Source organism: Diplotaxodon limnothrissa, linkage group LG23 (assembly GCF_057381915.1).
Source record: "Diplotaxodon limnothrissa isolate DT_005_m linkage group LG23, D_limnothrissa_male_GT1.1, whole genome shotgun sequence".
Classification (NCBI taxonomy): Eukaryota; Metazoa; Chordata; class Actinopteri; order Cichliformes; family Cichlidae; genus Diplotaxodon; species Diplotaxodon limnothrissa.
Window position 1 is genome coordinate 46,332,232 of NC_140617.1, and position 18,188 is coordinate 46,350,419.

Consider the following 18,188-nt stretch of genomic DNA (forward strand, 5'->3'; position numbering starts at 1 on the left):
ACTTGTAACACACTGGCAGAAACCCCAAGTCAGTTAGGATGACTACCTGAACATTTGAATGTTTCCACTGGTCACTGAGGTGGTACGTTACAGGGATCCAGTCTGTTCATTTACAGGACTCTACTAGAGCTGCTTTGCATGACTCACAGTTTAAATAATGCTTCTTTGTCTGATGCAGGGCCTTGGTTCACCCCATCAGTCGTGCAGGGGGTCGTCTGCTCTGCAAAAGTGCACTTTAATGTAAACTGTGCAGCAGTGCTGCAAACTAATCCAGACGAAATAAAAGCACAATGTCAGGAGCTACTGCAGTTCAGCATCAAACGTAGGCCAAATCAATCATTAATATGATTTTCATGATCATCTTGTTTGTCTCAATGTTCTTATGATTCAAAGAAACATCCAGCAGCTGTGAGATCGGCTGTACTGATTTAAAATGAAGTGTGTACGGCCCCAAAGCCTCTGAATGAGCTGCAGATGTGTTTCAAACTCCTGTAACAAAAGCAAACATGTCTGCATACCGGCTAACTTTGTCCACACACTGTTTCTGCTCTGCAGGTTTCACAGATGAAGATGCAAATAGTGGAGGATACGGGGATGGAGGAGATTGGGTTGGACTTTCATTAATAGTTTGTCTGTTAGTTTGGGCTGTTTGTTGTTCCTGCTGCTTCCGCTGTCGTCATAATTACCTGCAAGGAACTAAAGCCATTATAGCAGCATCCTCCTGAAAACAACATCTGCTCTGCTTTTCCACAAGAATGAAGATGCAGAGGTCTGGCTTTAGGATCTGAGCTCAGATAACATCTGGAGTTTAAAGCATCATTTTAATCTTCTTCTGCACAAAATGGCTCAGTCGAGTGCTGCCAACTCCAAGAGGTTTTCGGAGGATCGGGTGATGGAGATCTATAAAGTAGGAGTAACATTATATAGCTACTATGTCAAAATTCTATAGTATGGTATATGATATGGCACAGCCCTGCTGTAAAGATCAAATGTGTGACAGTGAAAGGTGCTACAAAGAAGTCGGGAGAGAAATGCTGCAGAAAAGTCTCTTTAGCAAACAACGAGCAAACATAAAGCCCGTCCATTTCACATTTAAGGCAGGTAGTATGTTTGTTTTTCTAATGTTGACAAACTGACCCTCCATCCATCCACTTCTGCTGATCCTTTTCAGGGTCGCGGGGGCGCTGGAGCCTAACCCAGCTGTCTTAGAGCGAGACAGACTGAAGACCTGTCCAGTCCGCTGTCCCTACTAAGTGCATGTCCTTGAAACAGTGGAATAAAAACTAAAGCAATGACAAATAATGATCCTCATCATCAACATTACTACCGAAATGTGAACTAGCAAGTACAGCCTGAGCTCATAGAAACAACATCTTTGTAATCTGTAACAGATTTGGATTTTTGGACATGTTAAACAACTTTTAAAGGGTTTTTCACAAAGATGCTGAACATTAAATGCAGGATGCCACAGACATCCATTTTAGCCAACAATCTGCCATCTTCACCTCCAGTGTTCAAATAAAACGGAGACGTTGTGACATCAGCAGGAGACAGAGATCAGCTAGAGACACGCAGACAGTTTAAGCAGGCTGCTGTTCAAGTGGAGGCTGGTATGAATCCTGCTTCTGTTTATGTTTCCTGTTGAACAAAAACTTGACCAGAAACTGACATACCAACTTTCAGACTAGCAGATCCATCCTCCTTCCCTCCATCCTCTGTGTGTCCTTCTGTCTGACCTGCAGCTGAGAAACAGGTGTGAGGTGTCAGCTGTCAGGTAGGTGATGAGTGAAGAACAGAACAGAATCCATTTCCTCTTCAAACTGCTGTCAGACATGAGCTGTGTTCCAATTCGTCGGCTGCATCCTTCGGAGGACCCGGCCTTTGCGGTCTACGTGGGCCGGGATGGTGGGGACAGAGAGGCTGTAACTACATCTGCTGGTGTCACTGTGACCTCAGAGCAGTTTACATGAAACATGAAACGAATTACAACTTTTGCGATATTGACCAGCTCATGATGCAGAGTGTAGACTGTATCTGTGATAATGAAAATGATTTAAGGACTGGTTTATGACACGTCTATAAAAAATATAAAGTCTGTACAAATGTGAAACTACAAAGTTAAAAGCAGCTGGAACGACAGCTGTTCAAAGCTGAACACTTACATCAGCCAGAAGACAGAGTGAGTCCTCCATCTCTCTGAAGGAGGCCATCGTGGTGAGCACAGATGCAGCAGCAGTGTGGATGTGTCCACTCTCACAGTGTCTCTCTTTCAAGTTTGTCCTCACATTCTCAAAAAAAGAACATGTCTATGCAGATGCCCAGAGCCTAACAACACACCCGCTATAAAAACTTTTGCACCACCAGATTTTCATATACTTACATTTGAAAGTGTTCGTCTCCTGCATTAACTCCCACTTCGATCACTATCATTATCAGAAAAATATCTCCTGTATGGCCCGCAATGAATCCTGGGATATGTTGGGCCACAAAGGACACACCTGACCCATCCTTCAAATTCAGGGAAATGAAGGACGCATTTGGAAGACTTCAAATTTGAACAGCCTTCGTCGCGTCCATGTGATACAATTTCCTACAAATGTGGCATTCGAAGCATCCTCTCCCTGAATTTGGAAACACCCAATGTGATGATAGAGAGCAGGAAGAACCAGTCTCAACAAGAGACACACACACCTGATTTCCTGTAACTGCAGAGGGGAGGAGCCACCCGAGCAGGTGGGAACAGGAAGAGAAACAGCTGAGCCTCCGTCAGAGCAGCAGGAGGACGGTGGAGCTGAGGCAGGGTGAGTGTTAACACCACATTGTTGTAGTTTTGCTGTCAGAGTCTCTGAGTGTGTTTGTTTGTGTGACTGTAGAGAGAAGAAGAGTCACAGTGAGCTCTGTAGCTGTGATTGGCTCAATAATCACCTTCAATGGACTGAACGCAGAGAACGAGCCGAGGAACCTGACAAACCTGTTTGTGTGTGTGTCTGTGTGTGTGTGTGTACCTGTTTAGACATGTTTGTGAGGACAAAGAGTTGGTATGCTACTATGTGGGCTAATAGAGTCCCACAAAATGGCCGTCCCCACGAGTTTGAGGATATTTTTGAGGCTTTTTGGTGTCCTCACTAAAATCTGAAAACAAGTGTCTGTGTGTGTGTCTGTGTGTGTATGTGTCATAAAGAGAGTCGAGTTCACGGTCGCACACTTTCTATCTCAGAGGCTGTATCCCAATTCTTCGGAGCCCCTCTGATGACATGGTCCAAAAAATAAATCAATTGTGGCCACAAAATACTACTTCGTGCGCACGAAATGCTAATTTGTGGGCACGAAACACTTGACCAATAACCGTGATCCTTCCCAGGCCCTTGCAGTTGGTTGACAATAAAATCTATCCCGGCGTCCAGGCCCTGTAAAGCAACTGGGCTCTCAGTATCCTGTTTAAATGTCTCTCCGTAATAATGGTTCCTTGCATTGCAGGCTTTTCAAAATGCATTGTAGCTCATTCCCAGCCTAAAATAAAACTCACTCATACCGTCTCTGTCCACGGTGTATAGGTTTAGCCTACTCTCATGCTTGTGTCTCTACGCAGCTGTCCAGGAATTGTATCAATATGATGTTGCCACAAATGCGTAATTCGTTGCCACGTTATACCCATTTCGTGCTCTCGAAAATAGTATTTCGAGGGTATTTTGTGGCCACAATTTATTTATTTTTGGACCATGTCATCAGAGGGGCTCCGTACAATTCAGGTACTATTATTATACTATTAGTGTTAATTGTACTTTCTGCAGTGTTTAAATGATTACATATACACACAGTTACTGTCCCTCCACACATACGACTTGGTTCTCCTTCTATGCCCCAGCTTTGTTTACTTTTTCCCACCGAGGCTTCTAGACTTCTGATTGGCCAGCATTTCTGCACGGTTAGGAATATATCTCCACCTGTTGCTTTGGCATGTTCCTAGCAGTGTTTTCCTTCATTTCTGCCTTTACGTGTGGACGGGATTATTTTTGAAAACAAAAACGGAAAATCTCCGTTCTCAAAAATACCCGTGTACGTGTGGACGTAGCCTCAGTCTATGTATTTACTGCTTTGTGGTGAAGGTCCGTGTCTCATGTCAGTGTGTTTAGTTTGCGTTTCCTCTGTCTCATCTTGTCAGTCACTCCCAGCTGTGTCCTGGGACAGGGATAAAGGGCAAAAAAACAAAAACCAACTAAATAAGCAGACAAAAAAAAAAAATATATATATATATATATATACACACACACACATACATCAATCACCTGGATCACCTGTTGAGAAAGAAAAAAGAAAACAAGCAGAAGAAAACGAGAGCAATACAATAAACAACATCACAATGATATATAGTAATATAACAGTAAATACTAAATATTAAACATTATTGTGCAGCACATAAGATCAACAGAACACAGTGTGCTTTGAGGTACACGCTAAGAACTAAAACTGATAATTACTTAAATATTTTGGTGCAACACACTGACATTTTAGACCTTCTTCAGAATACTGTATATACTATGGGCATCATGGTGCTGATCCAGAATCCTTACATTATTATTTATTACTAGAGCTACAATAATAAAGCAATGAGGAGGGGGAAGTAATAAATATGAAATAATGTATTTATGATGATTCCATTTGTTTCACTATCCACTCTGTGCAGGGCAAAGCTTATTACATGTATAGAGATACAATCATTTTACTGCTGTAAAATCCAAATTTTGTCTTATTTAAAATATAAATCTAATATAATCTGCATCTTAATGTATGTTCTTTAAAATACAGCGTGTTTTTTAATATATTATAATTATAATAATGCATAATTATGTGGACATGTATATTAGATCGTTTTTAGTGAAATATAATCCCCCCAGAAGGGCAGGAAATGCTCTGTAACTTACTTTAAAACTAAATATGTTCACTAAAACGGTGACAGAGCTACAGACCCATGACAGCCTTACACAGGTAGCCAGCAGCTATGACCAGCACTACATGTGCAGTTAATAAAAGGACAGGTAATGTTTGTCACGCTGTTGCACACGGAGCACGCTCGTTTGTTTCAGTTTGTCAAATTGCCACAAGACAACTTACCAACGTGTACGTAATAAGCTAATACTCCTGGGTGCTACACACTACAGTGTACGCTGTACACCTACTTACTGGGTTTGTCGCATCAGTCTGTGTCTCTGAGTTAACTAAAATATAAAAACCTAATTTTAAATAAGTATAAGAATGAAGAAAACGGGGTTAACCCAGGATGGTAATGTTGCTGGTAATGGTGTTGCGGTTCTTTTTTGGTTGTTTTTTTGTTTTTTTGTTTTGTTTTGGTTTGTTGTTTTTCCATAACTTGTGTATCTGCAAATATACACATTCTGTATTTTTCATATGAAAGAAACTATACTGTGGTGGGGCTTGCTAATTTCTTGTTTTTGATTTATGTATGTTATGTTTTGTTTTACTTCATATGTTTATATGTTTCATATGTTGTTTGTTTAATTTAAGACAAAAAAAAAAATTAAATGAATGAGAGGTAAAACTTGAGGGGGTAGGGACAAATAAGTAAATACTTCAGCCTACTCCTTTTCAAACAAATAATGGAATGATATTTTGTAATGATTGTGAAGGCACATGTTTGAAATGTTTGAAATAAAAATGAACTGAACTGAACTGAACTGAACTTGTGTTTCTCTTACAGCTCCGGACCGCAAAAAATGCGCGTGCTCTTTGTGAGCTCGTTCCCGGCTCGTAACCAGCGCGTTCTGCCGTCGACGGCGATCATTGGTTAAATGTGATCATGTGACTGATGCAAGCCAGATCCTTTTATTTAGCAAAACTGTGATTAATAGTTAAATATTATTGTTGAAGGGCACAGACAGGAGGCAACTTTTTAAAAAAAAAAGTTGCCTCAACAAAAGGGCACCTTGGGCACCCATCAGGAAAGGGGCGGGTGCTCAAGCCCCTCTAGCCCCCCCCTCTGCACGTGCCTGTCGCAGAGAACGGGGGTGTGAGAAGACTCCAAAACCTCCCTCCGCCCGCTCATTGTAGTGTTGATGCATGTGTGTTCTAAGGTGCATTTCCCCAGCTTTGGAAAATTCAGAGGCACAGATGAAGCTGGGGTACACAAAAACTGTAAAGCCAGGTGGAAAAGGTTCAGATAAGATGTCTTCCTGTTCCCCCAGTACGTTAAAGGATCCTCTGATCTTGGAATGTTTCTCTCCGACACTCTCCACAATACTAAGGGGTTGGCAGTCCGTTATAATAAAACTCAGGACTGCATGGTCCAGAACAGACTTCCTAGGTGCTTGATTTCAAAATAATAAAACGCATGTTAATTAAAAAATGATGATAAAGCAGTTCAGTGTCAATATAGGCCGACCTGTGTTCATTCTCGGTGTGTTTGTCTCCTCATTTTCATGTTTGGTTCTGTAATGCCTGAACACTGAGGAGGTGCTTTTGATTGTGTAACAAAGCTCAGCAGAATAGAAAATAAATAATTTACACTGCAAGTCACATTGCTGTTTTTCCTATTCTGATAGATTACACTGAAACAAAGACAGACAAACTATTCCCTTATTTGCAGTTAAAAGATCAAAATGATCCCACACAGCAGAAACATTTTTTTTTCTTTCAAGCTCAATTTTGTTATGGAGAGATGTTTTGTTTTTTTTGTTTTTTTATCTTTGCGAGAGTAATTTTGGTTTTTTGGGGGGTTTTTTGGTGGCGACTCATCCCATTGACAGATGCAGATGCGGTACCTTTTAAACACAGTTTAGCGCGTTGGTAATGAGCGATACAGCAGCTGTATCGATCACGTGACTTTTTCTTAAAGCGACACACGCACCGATACAGGTTTCGCTCTGTGAGCTTGATACAAGCGTCGGTGCATCAGTGTTGCTGGACCCATCACTACTATATAGTGATGTGTTGTGGTGCTTTGCTCCCACCCCTTGTGTTCCGTGTTTTCGTCTTCCCTTCGTGTAATTCTTCATATTCGTGTACTGTTAGTTTTCCCAGTTTAGGTTTTTGCTTAGTTTCCATGCTCACCTTCGCCATTTCTGTTTGTATCACCATGTGATGAATAAACTCACTTGCATCTGAGCTGCCTGCATAAAGGGTCCTTTAATAATTTACACACGGCTCGCAAACCGTGACAAAAACACTGGAAAAATTGGGCTGTTCTAAAACGTTTGACGGGTAGTGTATATATTTAGTTTATATATTTTCTTTATTTATAATAGTTTGTTTTATATTGTAGCAAAGTGTTACTTGGATACTTCTCTATGTGCTTCTTCATGTGCAATTTTGTTGCATTCTGAGCCTAAGAAATTTATTGTGATGAACTGCTGTTAGAATCAAGTTAAATTCTGATAAATCAGACAATTACCTCTCCAGCTGTTGTTACAGTCTTTGTTTATCGGGTCCTTACAGGGTAAAAGATGACGACACCTAAAGAAATCCTTCTGGGGACTTTGGAGGATTTGGGACGTGATGACTTTGAAAAATTTAAGTGGCATCTGAAGAACGGGTCTGTAGAAGGTTTACCAGCAATCCCAGTGAGTAAACTGGAGAATGCAGAGAGGACGGACATAGTGGATCTGATGTTTGATACCTACTCTATCAACACTTTTGAAGTCACTAAAAATCTTTTGGGGAGGATAAACAAGAATGATCTGTTGGAGAATTTAAATAAAACCATCCCAGAACCCACAGGTAAGTCAGGGAATGACTAAACAAAAAATACATAAACAATAAAAACCTTAGTTAACATTACACAGGTGCCATTAAAATCCATATAAATAATAAATCCAAAGCACTTGCCAACACTTTCAGGAGTGAGAGACTGCAGAAAGCCAACAGTTTGTGTTTTATGCATCTGCACAAATAACCTCCTGTGTACACACATGAATATCTGCTCTTTGGGTTGGTTTGATTAAAATGGGACCAGCAGCAGGTTTTCTGCCCATTTTACAGATTTATATTGTGAGATTGGTTTTAGAGCTGTTTTATCAACATAAATGAGGCGACAACAACAGTTTGGGACACGTCACAAATATGATCAAAGTGCTTTCTCTTAAATCTATTTACCAGTTGAAGGTAAAGTTAAAAAAATGGCTGCCATTTCTTTCTGCTGTTTGGAGACCCAAACAAAAAAATGCCCACACAGTAAATGCTTTTTATTATGGTTGATAAACAGGACACTAAGGTGATTGGTCAAAGGTTGGAGGAAAGCCACAGTTCTCCTTATTTGACTGAAATCCACCATTTCAGCTCATGTTTTTTCTTCTGCAGCTTTCTTGGAGATTCCACTTCAGCCTTCTGCTGGCAACGCTCCCGTTACCAAGCTTCCCTTAGGCAGCATCATTAGAAGACATAGCATACATTTACACTGCTATGCAGATGATACCCAGCTCCATCTGTCCATGAAGTCAGATAACACACACCAATTAGTTAAACTGCAGGAACGTCTTAAAGACATAAAGACCTGGATGGCCGCTAACTTTCTGCTTCTTAATTCAGATCAAACTGAGGTTATTGTACTCGGCCCTGAAAATCTTAGAAATATGGTATCTAAGCAGATTCTTACTCTGGATGGCATTACCTTGGCCTCCAGTAACGCTGTGAGGAACCTTGGAGTCATTTTTGACCAGGACATGTCCTTCAACGCACATATTAAACAAATATGCAAGACTGCTTTCTTCCATTTGTGCAACATCTCTAAAGTTAGAAATATCCTGTCTCAGAGTGACGCTGAAAAACTAGTTCTGTCATGGTCCTGGGTCGTTCAGCGTTTTGTTTCATTTTTGGTATCACCTTGTGTACTTTGTGTTAATTCTGATTTTGTATTAGTTCTTAGGTTGATCTCTACCTGTGTCTTTCCTCTGTGTTCTGTTCGTGTCCCCGAGTTTGTGTTGTAAAACAGTCTGTTTCCTGTTTTACTTTGAAGGTTTGTGTCTCGTCTTGTGAATTAGGATCAGCTGTGCTCCCCTCCTGTGTGTCATTCCCTCATTACCTTGTGTGTATTTATAGTATGTGTCTGCCTGTGTTCCTCGTTGTGTCGTCTGCATTACTGTGTTAATCAGTGTTACTACTCGTCTCTCTATCCAGCCTTCTTTGTGTCATCTCTGTGTATTCCCCGCTGTCCTTATGTTTTCAGGTTTGTCTGTTACAGTGGCTTGCAAAAGTATTCGGCCCCCTTGAACTTTTCCACATTTTGTCACATTACAGCCACAAACATGAATCAGTTTTATTTGAATTCCAGGTGAAAGACCAACACAAAGCGGTGTACACGTGAGAAGTGGAATGAGAATCATACATGACTCCAAACATTTTTTACAAATAAATAACTGCAAAGTGGGGTGTGCGTAATTATTCAGCCCCCTTTGGTTTGAGTGCAGTCAGTTGCACATAGACGTTGCCTGATGAGTGCTAATGACTAAATAGAGTGCACCTGTGTGTAATCGAACAAGGCCGAACAAGGAGAGTGCTGATCCGAAATGCAGCCAAGAGGCCCATGGTGACTCTGGACGAGCTGCAGAGATCTACAGCTCAGGTGGGGGAATTATTAGTCGTGCACTGCACAAAGTTGGCCTTTATGGAAGAGTGGCAAGAAGAAAGCCATTGTTAACAGAAAACCATAAGAAGTCCCGTTTGCAGTTTGCCACAAGCCATGTGGGGGACACAGCAAACATGTGGAAGAAGGTGCTCAGGTCAGATGAGACCAAAATGGAACTTATTGTTCAAAATGCAAAACGCTATGTGTGGTAGAAAACTAACACTGCACATGACTCTGAACACACCATCCCCACTGTCAAATATGGTGGTGGCAGCATCATGCTCTGGGGGTGCTTCTCTTCAGCAGGGACAGGGAAGCTGGTCAGAGTTGATGGGAAGATGGATGGAGTCAAATACAGGGCAATCTTGGAAGAAAACCTCTTGGAGTCTGCAAAAGACTTGAGACTGGGGCGGAGGTTCCCCTTCCAGCAGGACAACGACCCTGAACATAAAGCCAGGGCAACAATGGAATGGTTTAAAACAAAACATGTCCATGTGTTAGAACGGCCCAGTCAAAGTCCAGATCTAAATCCAATCCAGAATCTGTGGCAAGATCTGAAAACTGCTGTTCACAAACGCTGCCCATCTAATCTGCCTGAGCTGGAGCTGTTTTGCAAAGAAGAATGGGCAAGAATTTCAGTCTGTAGATGTGCAAAGCTGGTAGAGACAGACCCTAAAAGACTGGCAGCTGTAACTGCAGCAAAAGCTGGTTCTACAAAGTATTGACTCAGGGGGCTGAATAATTACGCACACCCCACTTTGCAGTTATTTATTTGTACAAAATGTTTGGAATGATGTATGATTTTCGTTCCACTTCTCACGTGTGCACCACTTTGTGTTGGTCTTTCACCTGGAATTCCACTAACATTGATTCATGTTTGTGGCTGTAATGTGACAAAATGTGGAAAAGTTCAAGGGGACCGAATACTTTTGCATCCACTGTAGTTTTTCCAGTTTAGGTTTATGTTTAGTTCTGCCCTCACCTTGGTTTGTTCACTGTAAATAAAACCTCACTCGCATCTCCACCACTGTCTGCAACTTGGGTCCTCATTTAACTCCACCGCACGACTGCTGCCCCAGCCGTGACAAGTTTATGCATTTATTACGTCAAGGCTGGATGACTGTAATTCATTATTATCAGCAAGTCCTAAAAACTCGCTGAAAAGGCTTCAGTTAATCCAAAATGCTGCAGCAAGAGTCCTGACAGGGACTAGAAAGAGAGAGCAGATTTCTCCTGTATCGACTTCCTGTTAAATCCAGAATTGAATTCAAAATCCTGCTCCTCACATACAAGGTCTTAAATAATCAGGCCCCATCTTATCTTAATGACCTTGTAGTACCATATCCCCCTATTAGAGCACTTCGCTCTCGCTCTGCAGGCCTACTTGTTGTTCACAGAGTATTTAAAAGTAGAATGGGAGGCAGAGCCTTCAGTTTTCAGGACCCAAAAAGATAGTTGGGGTTTTTTCTGTTGTATTATTGTAGGTTCTTTATCTTACAATATAAAGCACATTGGGGTGACTGTTGTTGTTATTTGGAGGAATTAAAAAAAAACTTTTATACTTGAAATTCTTTCATTTATTCTACATATTTATTCATCACTGGCTCCATAGTGTTGTTTATGTAATATGTGAAATGTTGCTAGTATTGATTTGGTGCTGTATAAATAAACACAATTAAATCGAATGTGTCTCTATAAAACCTGCCCTCAGTTATAACCCAAGTGTCAGGGCTCAATGGCTCATGAAAAGGAATGGAGTCAAGCACAGAACCAAAAAACGGAGGCTGAGTGACTTTTAACAGAAATGTATTTTACTAGATTTCTTGACGGAGAAAGCTGAATCACGGCTAAATTCAACAGCAAGCGAGGTATTATGAGAAGTGCAGAGCTGAGGCCAGAACATAAGCTGAGGCAGGTCAAAGGAACAACAGGGGCAGAATCGGGCGAATAGAAACTATCCAGGATCACTGGAACAAAGGAGATAATAATCAGAGTGGTCCACAGTGTAGTGAATGAGTCCAAGATTTAAAAACTAAGAGGTGTTACGTGGCTGCAGGTGGAGATCAGCTGGAGGAGGAGATGAATTAAATCTGGGTACAGAGTGAGATGTAGGTGCACATGGAGGCAGGCAGGTGAGGATGGCAGTTTGCAAGAGTGAGTTTTCCCAGCAGTGGCAGGCCAGAATCCTGAGGCGTGACTTATGGCGAGAGTTGGAAGATGTATCCAGGTGCCGACTAGGGAACAGGAAAAGAGGGTTACGCGAAACAAGCTGAGGAGCACAAGACAAAATGTGAGGCAGAGAACTGACTGTGGTAAGCACACAATCTGGAGAAGGTTAATTGTGAGTGCTGCTCATAAATACTGCCGGAGTAATTGGCAACAGGTGAGGAGCAGGGAGGAGTGAGGAGGGCTCCACCCAGGGGAGGAGAGCTGATGCTGTGGAAAGTTACTCAGACTCACCCGGATCATGACACCAAGAGTCCAGTGAACTGAACACATAACCACAGTAACCAGAATGCAGTTTTCTCATTTGTGTCATTTGCTGTTTATTCATGCAGAGATTCTCACTGAGTGTCAGCTCAAACTCAAGTCAGACCTGAAGCAGAAGTTCCAGTGTGTGCTCGAGGGGATTTCTACAACAGAAAACCCGACCCTCCTGAGTCAGATCTACACAGAGCTCTATATCACAGGGGGAGGGACTGCAGAGGTTAATGATGAACATGAGGTCAGACAGATTGAAACAGCATCCAGGAAACCAGACAGACCAGAAACAACCATCAGACAAGAAGACATCTTTAAACTCCCACCTGGAAGAGATAAACCAATCAGAACAGTGCTGACAATGGGAGTGGCTGGCATTGGGAAAACAGTCCTAACACAGAAGTTCACTCTGGACTGGGCTGAAGACAAAGCCAACCAGGACATCCAGTTCATGTTTCCATTCACTTTCAGAGAGCTGAATCTGCTGAAAGAGGAAAAGTTCAGCTTGGTGGAACTTGTTCATCACATCTTTACTGAAACCAAAAAAGCAGGAATCTACATCTTTGAAGACTTCCAGGTTGTGTTCATCTTTGATGGTCTGGATGAGTGTCGACCTCCTCTGGACTTCCACAAAACTGCAATCCTGACTGACCCTAGAAAGTCCACCTCAGTGGATGTGCTGCTGATAAACCTCATCAGGGGGAAACTGCTTCCCTCTGCTCGCCTCTGGATAACCACACGACCTGCAGCAGCCAATAAGATCCTTTGTGACATTGTTGACATGGTGACAGAAGTCAGAGGGTTCACTGACCCACAGAAGGAGGAGTACTTCAGGAAGAGATTCAGAGATGAGGAGCAGGCCAGCAGCATCATCTCCCACATCAAGACATCACGAAGCCTCCACATCATGTGCCACATCCCAGTCTTCTGCTGGATCACTGCTACAGTTCTGGAGTTTGTCATGAAGAATAAAGAGAGTCAAGATCTGCCTAAGACTCTCACAGAGCTCTACCTACGCCTTGTGCTATTTCACCTAAAAACGAAGGACATCAAGTATGATGGAGGAGCTGAGACAGATTCATGCAGGAAGATCATTGAGTCTCTGGGAAAACTGGCCTTTGATCAGCTGCAGAAAGGAAACCTGATCTTCTATGAATCAGACCTGAAAGAGTGTGGCATCGATATCAGAGCAGCCTCAGTGTACTCAGGAGTGTTCACACAGATCTTTAAAGCTGATGAGTGTCACATGTTCACCGGTGTCGTTTACTGTTTCGTCCATCTGAGCATTCAGGAGTTCTTTGCTGCTCTTCATGTCTATCTGACCTTCATCAACTCTGGAGTCAACCTGCTTAAGAAACAATCTCCTCGCTTTAAAATCTTCCAGAAAACACTTACTGTAAAAGACTTCTACCAGAGTGCTGTGGACAAAGCCTTAAAGAGTCCAAATGGACACCTGGACTTGTTCCTCCGCTTCCTCCTGGGTCTTTCACTGCAGACCAATCAGGATCTCCTATGCATGCTGACAGAGACAGGAAGTAGCTCACAGACCAATCAGGAAACAGTCCAGTACATCAAGAAGAAGCTCAGTGGGAAACTGTCTGCAGAGAAAAGCATCAACCTGCTCCACTGTCTGAATGAACTGGATGATCGTTCTCTAGTGGAGGAGATCCAACAGTCCCTGAGATCAGGACGTCTCTCCACAGATCAACTGTCTCCTGCTCAGTGGTCGGCTCTGGTCTTCATCTTACTGTCATCAGATCTGGATGAGTTCGACCTGGAGAAATACTCCCGTTCAGAGAAGGCATTTTTGAAGCTGCTGCCAGTGGTCAAAGCATCCAAGAAAGTGCTGTAAGTGAATCTATGAACAAATATGTTTAATAATGCTAGATGAATAAAAGAATATGTCTCCATTGTTATTCTTCCTCAGGCTGAGAGATTGTAAACTCTCAAAAAGAAGCTTTGAAGCTTTGTCTGAAATTCTCAGCTCCCCATCCAATCATCTGAGAGAGCTGGAGCTGAGCTTGAACAAACTGCAGGATTCAGGATTGGATTTGCTGTGTGTTGGACTAAAGAGTCCTGACTGTAAACTTGAAACTCTCAGGTAAGGATACAGACGTTTTGACGCTTTTTGACTCTTAAATCTGTAAGTTTATCTTGATGTGGACGTTCAAAGTCAGCACAATTTTCCTTTTAAGTTCCTGAGTTTATATTTTTGACTGTCAGGTTGTCTGGACAGATGTTTTTATTTTATTTTATTTTTTTACTTGTCCCTAAAGTCAGAACTAAACCCACATGTAGATGACTTTCAAATTCAAATTCAAATTCAAATTCAAATTTTATTTGTCACGTACACAGTCATACACAGTACGATATGTAGTGAAATGCTTGGACAACTGCTCGTGACCTAAAGAAAACAAAAAAGGAAAAGGCTATGAATAAGATAGGAAATAAATATGAAAAATTAAAAAGGGTAAATTTAACTAGGAAGGAATAAAATATAAATTAAGGTTAAAAATGAAATAACTGTACAACACAAATTAGAATGAAGGGTAAATTTAACTGGGAAAGAATAAGATAAAATACATAAATTAAAGTTGAAAATAAAATAACTGTACAACAAAATACACAATATAGAACTATATAAGAATGTATGAAGAAATATAAATAAATATATACACAATAACAGCAGCTGTACAAGTATTAGCTTGAAATGAAGAATATAGTGTCCAGTGTTGTGCAATCCACATTATGTCTTGTGCAGTGCAAATATGCTTAAAGTGATTTAAGTGATGAAGTGAAAACAATGTCCAGAATGTCCAGTGTGTGTGTAAGAACTGTATGTGTGGGTCAGTACTGTGTGGTGGTGTGATTGTGATTGAGAGACCGTATCGCCTGCAGGAAGAAGCTCCTCCTCAGTCTCTCTGTGTTGGTCTTCAGGGAGCGGAATCGCTTTCCTGACCTCAACAGAGAGAACAGTCTGTTGTTGGGATGGCTGAGGTCCTTCACGATCTTCCTGGCCTTGGTCCAGCACCGCCTGCTGTAGATTGAGTGCAGGTCAGGGAGCTCGGAGCGGATGGTGCGCTCAGCTGATCGCACAACCCTCTGTAGAGCTCGTCTGTCCTGCATGGTGCTGTTCCCGAACCAGGTTAAGATGTTTCCCGTCAGGATGCTCTCTATGGTGCACGAGTAAAAGTTCCTGAGCACCTTGGGGGGCAGTTGGAAGTCTCTCAAGCGGCGTCCGGGTACACACCGGCTCACTCCTTGGCGGCTCGCTCGGGCCACTTCGGAGGTGGGGTGCCCCCGGCCTCTCGGCCTGGGGCTCGGTCACTCAGGCACAGCTGGCTGCCGGCGGAGCTCACGGGCGCGTCACTGCAACTCCCCCTGGCTTCTGCTCCGCGGCTGCTGAATGAGCCCTCATCTGGGACTCTCCTTAGCTCTTACTGGGACAGTGGCGCGGCTGCCCCTCTGTGGGTCTTCCTTGGTCTCTTGTGTTCTGGGGGCCTCTGGATGTCTGGAGTTTTGATCTCCTCCATACCTGCTTGATACCATAGAGGACAGGGCTGTGGCTCCCCACACTCCCTAGCAGATCATTACATGGAGAAACCTTTGGAATGCAAGCATGCTGATCCACACAGGTGTGCACACAGGTGTACACATGGGTATTCATAGACGCGGACTACAGCTTTCTTGGCTGCTGCCTCAAAGCACACTGTGCGCTGGCTATCTTGCGTGCTGCACAATATCGTTTATTATTTAGTAACTATCGATATCTACTGCTAGCTAGTTTATTGTGATGGTGCTTTTTTTTTCTTATTATGTTGCTCTTTGTTGTTTGCTTTCTCCTCTGTTTTTTTTTCTCCATACAGGTGACCCAGGAGTTTTGTTTTTTTTGTTTGTTTGTTTTTTTCTCTCTTCCCCCCCTTCTCACCGTCTCTTCTCCCCTTTGGTTTTCTTTTTTTCTCTCCCTCTCTTTCTTTCATTCTTTCCCCCTGTCCTATCCCACAGTCATGTCTGTCCCGTTTGTAGCAACTGAAAATAAAATAAATTCATAATTATAATAAAGGTCAATCAAATGGACCAATATGGCAAGGCCATGATGATCCACTTGGTAAAATAAATCCGCTTGGCATCTTTCTTGGCCTTAAGACAACAATTCTGATGGCTAAAGATCCAAAAAAAGGAAGTCTCTCGAGCGTCTGAGGTGGTAGAGACGCTGTTGGGCCTTTTTCACCACGGTGTTGATGTGACAGGACCATGACAGGTCCTGCGTGATGTGAACTCCGAGGTATTTGAAGCTGTCCACTCTCTCCACTGGGCACTCGTTGATGACGGGGGTCTGGTAGTTCCTCTCCTGCTTAGTGCTGAAGTCCACTATCAGCTCCTTTGTCTTACTGATGTTTAGAAGGAGGTTGTTCCTCTGGCACCAGTTCTCCATATTCCTAATCTCCTTCAGGTAGGCCGTCTCGTTGTTATCAGAGATCAGGCCCACCACGACGGTGTTGTCAGCAAACTTGATGATGGTGGTGGAGCTGGTAGTGGCCACACAGTCATATGTGTACAGAGAGTACAGCAGGGGGCTCAGAACACACCCCTGGGGGGCTCCAGTGCTGAGAGTGGTGGAGGCTGAGACATGTCGGCCCATCCTTACTGCCTGTGGTCTGCCAGTTAGGAAGTTGGAGATCCACTGACACATAGATGAGCTGAGTCCCAGATGCTCCAGCTTGGTGGTGAGTGTGGAGGGAATTATGGTGTTAAATGCAGAGCTGTAGTCTATAATAATAATAATAATAATGGATACTTTATTGATCCCCATGGGGAAATTACTTGTTTTTCTCTGCATTTGACCCATTCACTCAGTGAAGCAGTGGGCAGCCCACTAAGCAGGCGCCCGGGGAGCAGTGTGTAGGGACGGTACCTTGCTCAGGGGTACCTCAGGGTAGCCGTTAAGTGGATTCGAACCGCCGACCTTCCGATCATGGGGTGCCCACTTTACCTACTGAGCTATCCCTGCCCCCTATGAAGAGCATTTTAACATAATTCCCCCTTCTAGTGTCCAAGTGAGTAAGTGATGTGTGGAGGAGATGAGAGATGGCATCGTCTGTGGAACGATTTGGACGGTAAGCGAACTGTAGTGGGTCCAGTGTGTCTGGTGGTGAAGAAATGATGAAGTCTCTGACCAGGCGTTCAAAGCACTTCATCACTACTGAGGTGAGGGCTACAGGGCGATAGTCATTGAGAGAAGCAGGGTGGGGTTTCTTCGGGACAGGAACAATGATGGACTCTTTGAAGCATGTGGGGATCACCGACTGAGATAAAGAGATGTTGAATATCTCAGTGAACACAGGAGCTAGCTGGTATGCGCAGTCTCTTAGGATACGACCTGGGATGCCGTCTGGTCCTGCTGCTTTCCTGGTGTTCACTCTCTTGAAGGCTCTCCTTACTTCATGCTCGGAGATGACGAGCACGTTTCCGGTGCTGGCAGTATCTTCCTGTCTGCAGCCGTTAGCGCCGCTAACACTAGCATTGTTGGAGTCCTTAGCTGCAGCCTCAAAGCGAGCATAGAAAGTTACTGGAGCAGCCTTCCTGAAGACAGCAGTGTGTTTTCATGCTTTTAAAGCCAAACTCACCTTTCAGACCTGGCTTTCATTTATTATCTATTTTTATTTGTTTATTATATATTTATTTCTACTGTTTAACTACTGCTCACATCTTTTATCCTCCTTTTTAATTGTTCATTTCTTTTTACCCAGTGTTTCTATATTGCACTTTGTATTTGTCATCTATATTTATCATGCACTACTTTGCTCATTTATTGTTTGGTTTTAATGTTATTAAATTCCGGTTCTTTTGGTATTCGTTATGGCCAAAAAGACACGGCTCAAAAGTGGTCTTTTTACTTTAAAAGATTATCTTTATTTTACATATCCGGATATGGAGACCTGAACACACAACCCCAGGTCTGAAGCACAAAACAGCAAGCCTAGTCATTTATATAGACATCACACACACTTTAAGTTTCGACCAAACACTCTGCTTAGTTTCACTTTTCGCCTGCAAAAGCATGTGATTTCCTGTCAGTCCTGTCGGCACAGAGTGTACTCAGATTTGGGCCTTTCTTATAAAGCAATATAAT

General features: G+C 42.7%; 1 protein-coding gene across 1 annotated transcript; it reads left to right on the forward strand.

Annotated features, from left to right (window-relative positions):
* Positions 1-7,457: 7,457 nt before the first annotated feature.
* Positions 7,458-14,160, forward strand: LOC146608841 (NLR family CARD domain-containing protein 3-like). Its single transcript, XM_085348889.1, has 3 exons — positions 7,458-7,731; positions 12,133-13,903; positions 13,983-14,160. The coding sequence occupies exons 1-3, from the start codon at positions 7,458-7,460 to the stop codon at positions 14,158-14,160; spliced, it is 2,223 nt and encodes a 740-aa protein (XP_085205015.1).
* The last annotated feature ends 4,028 nt before the right edge of the window (positions 14,161-18,188 follow it).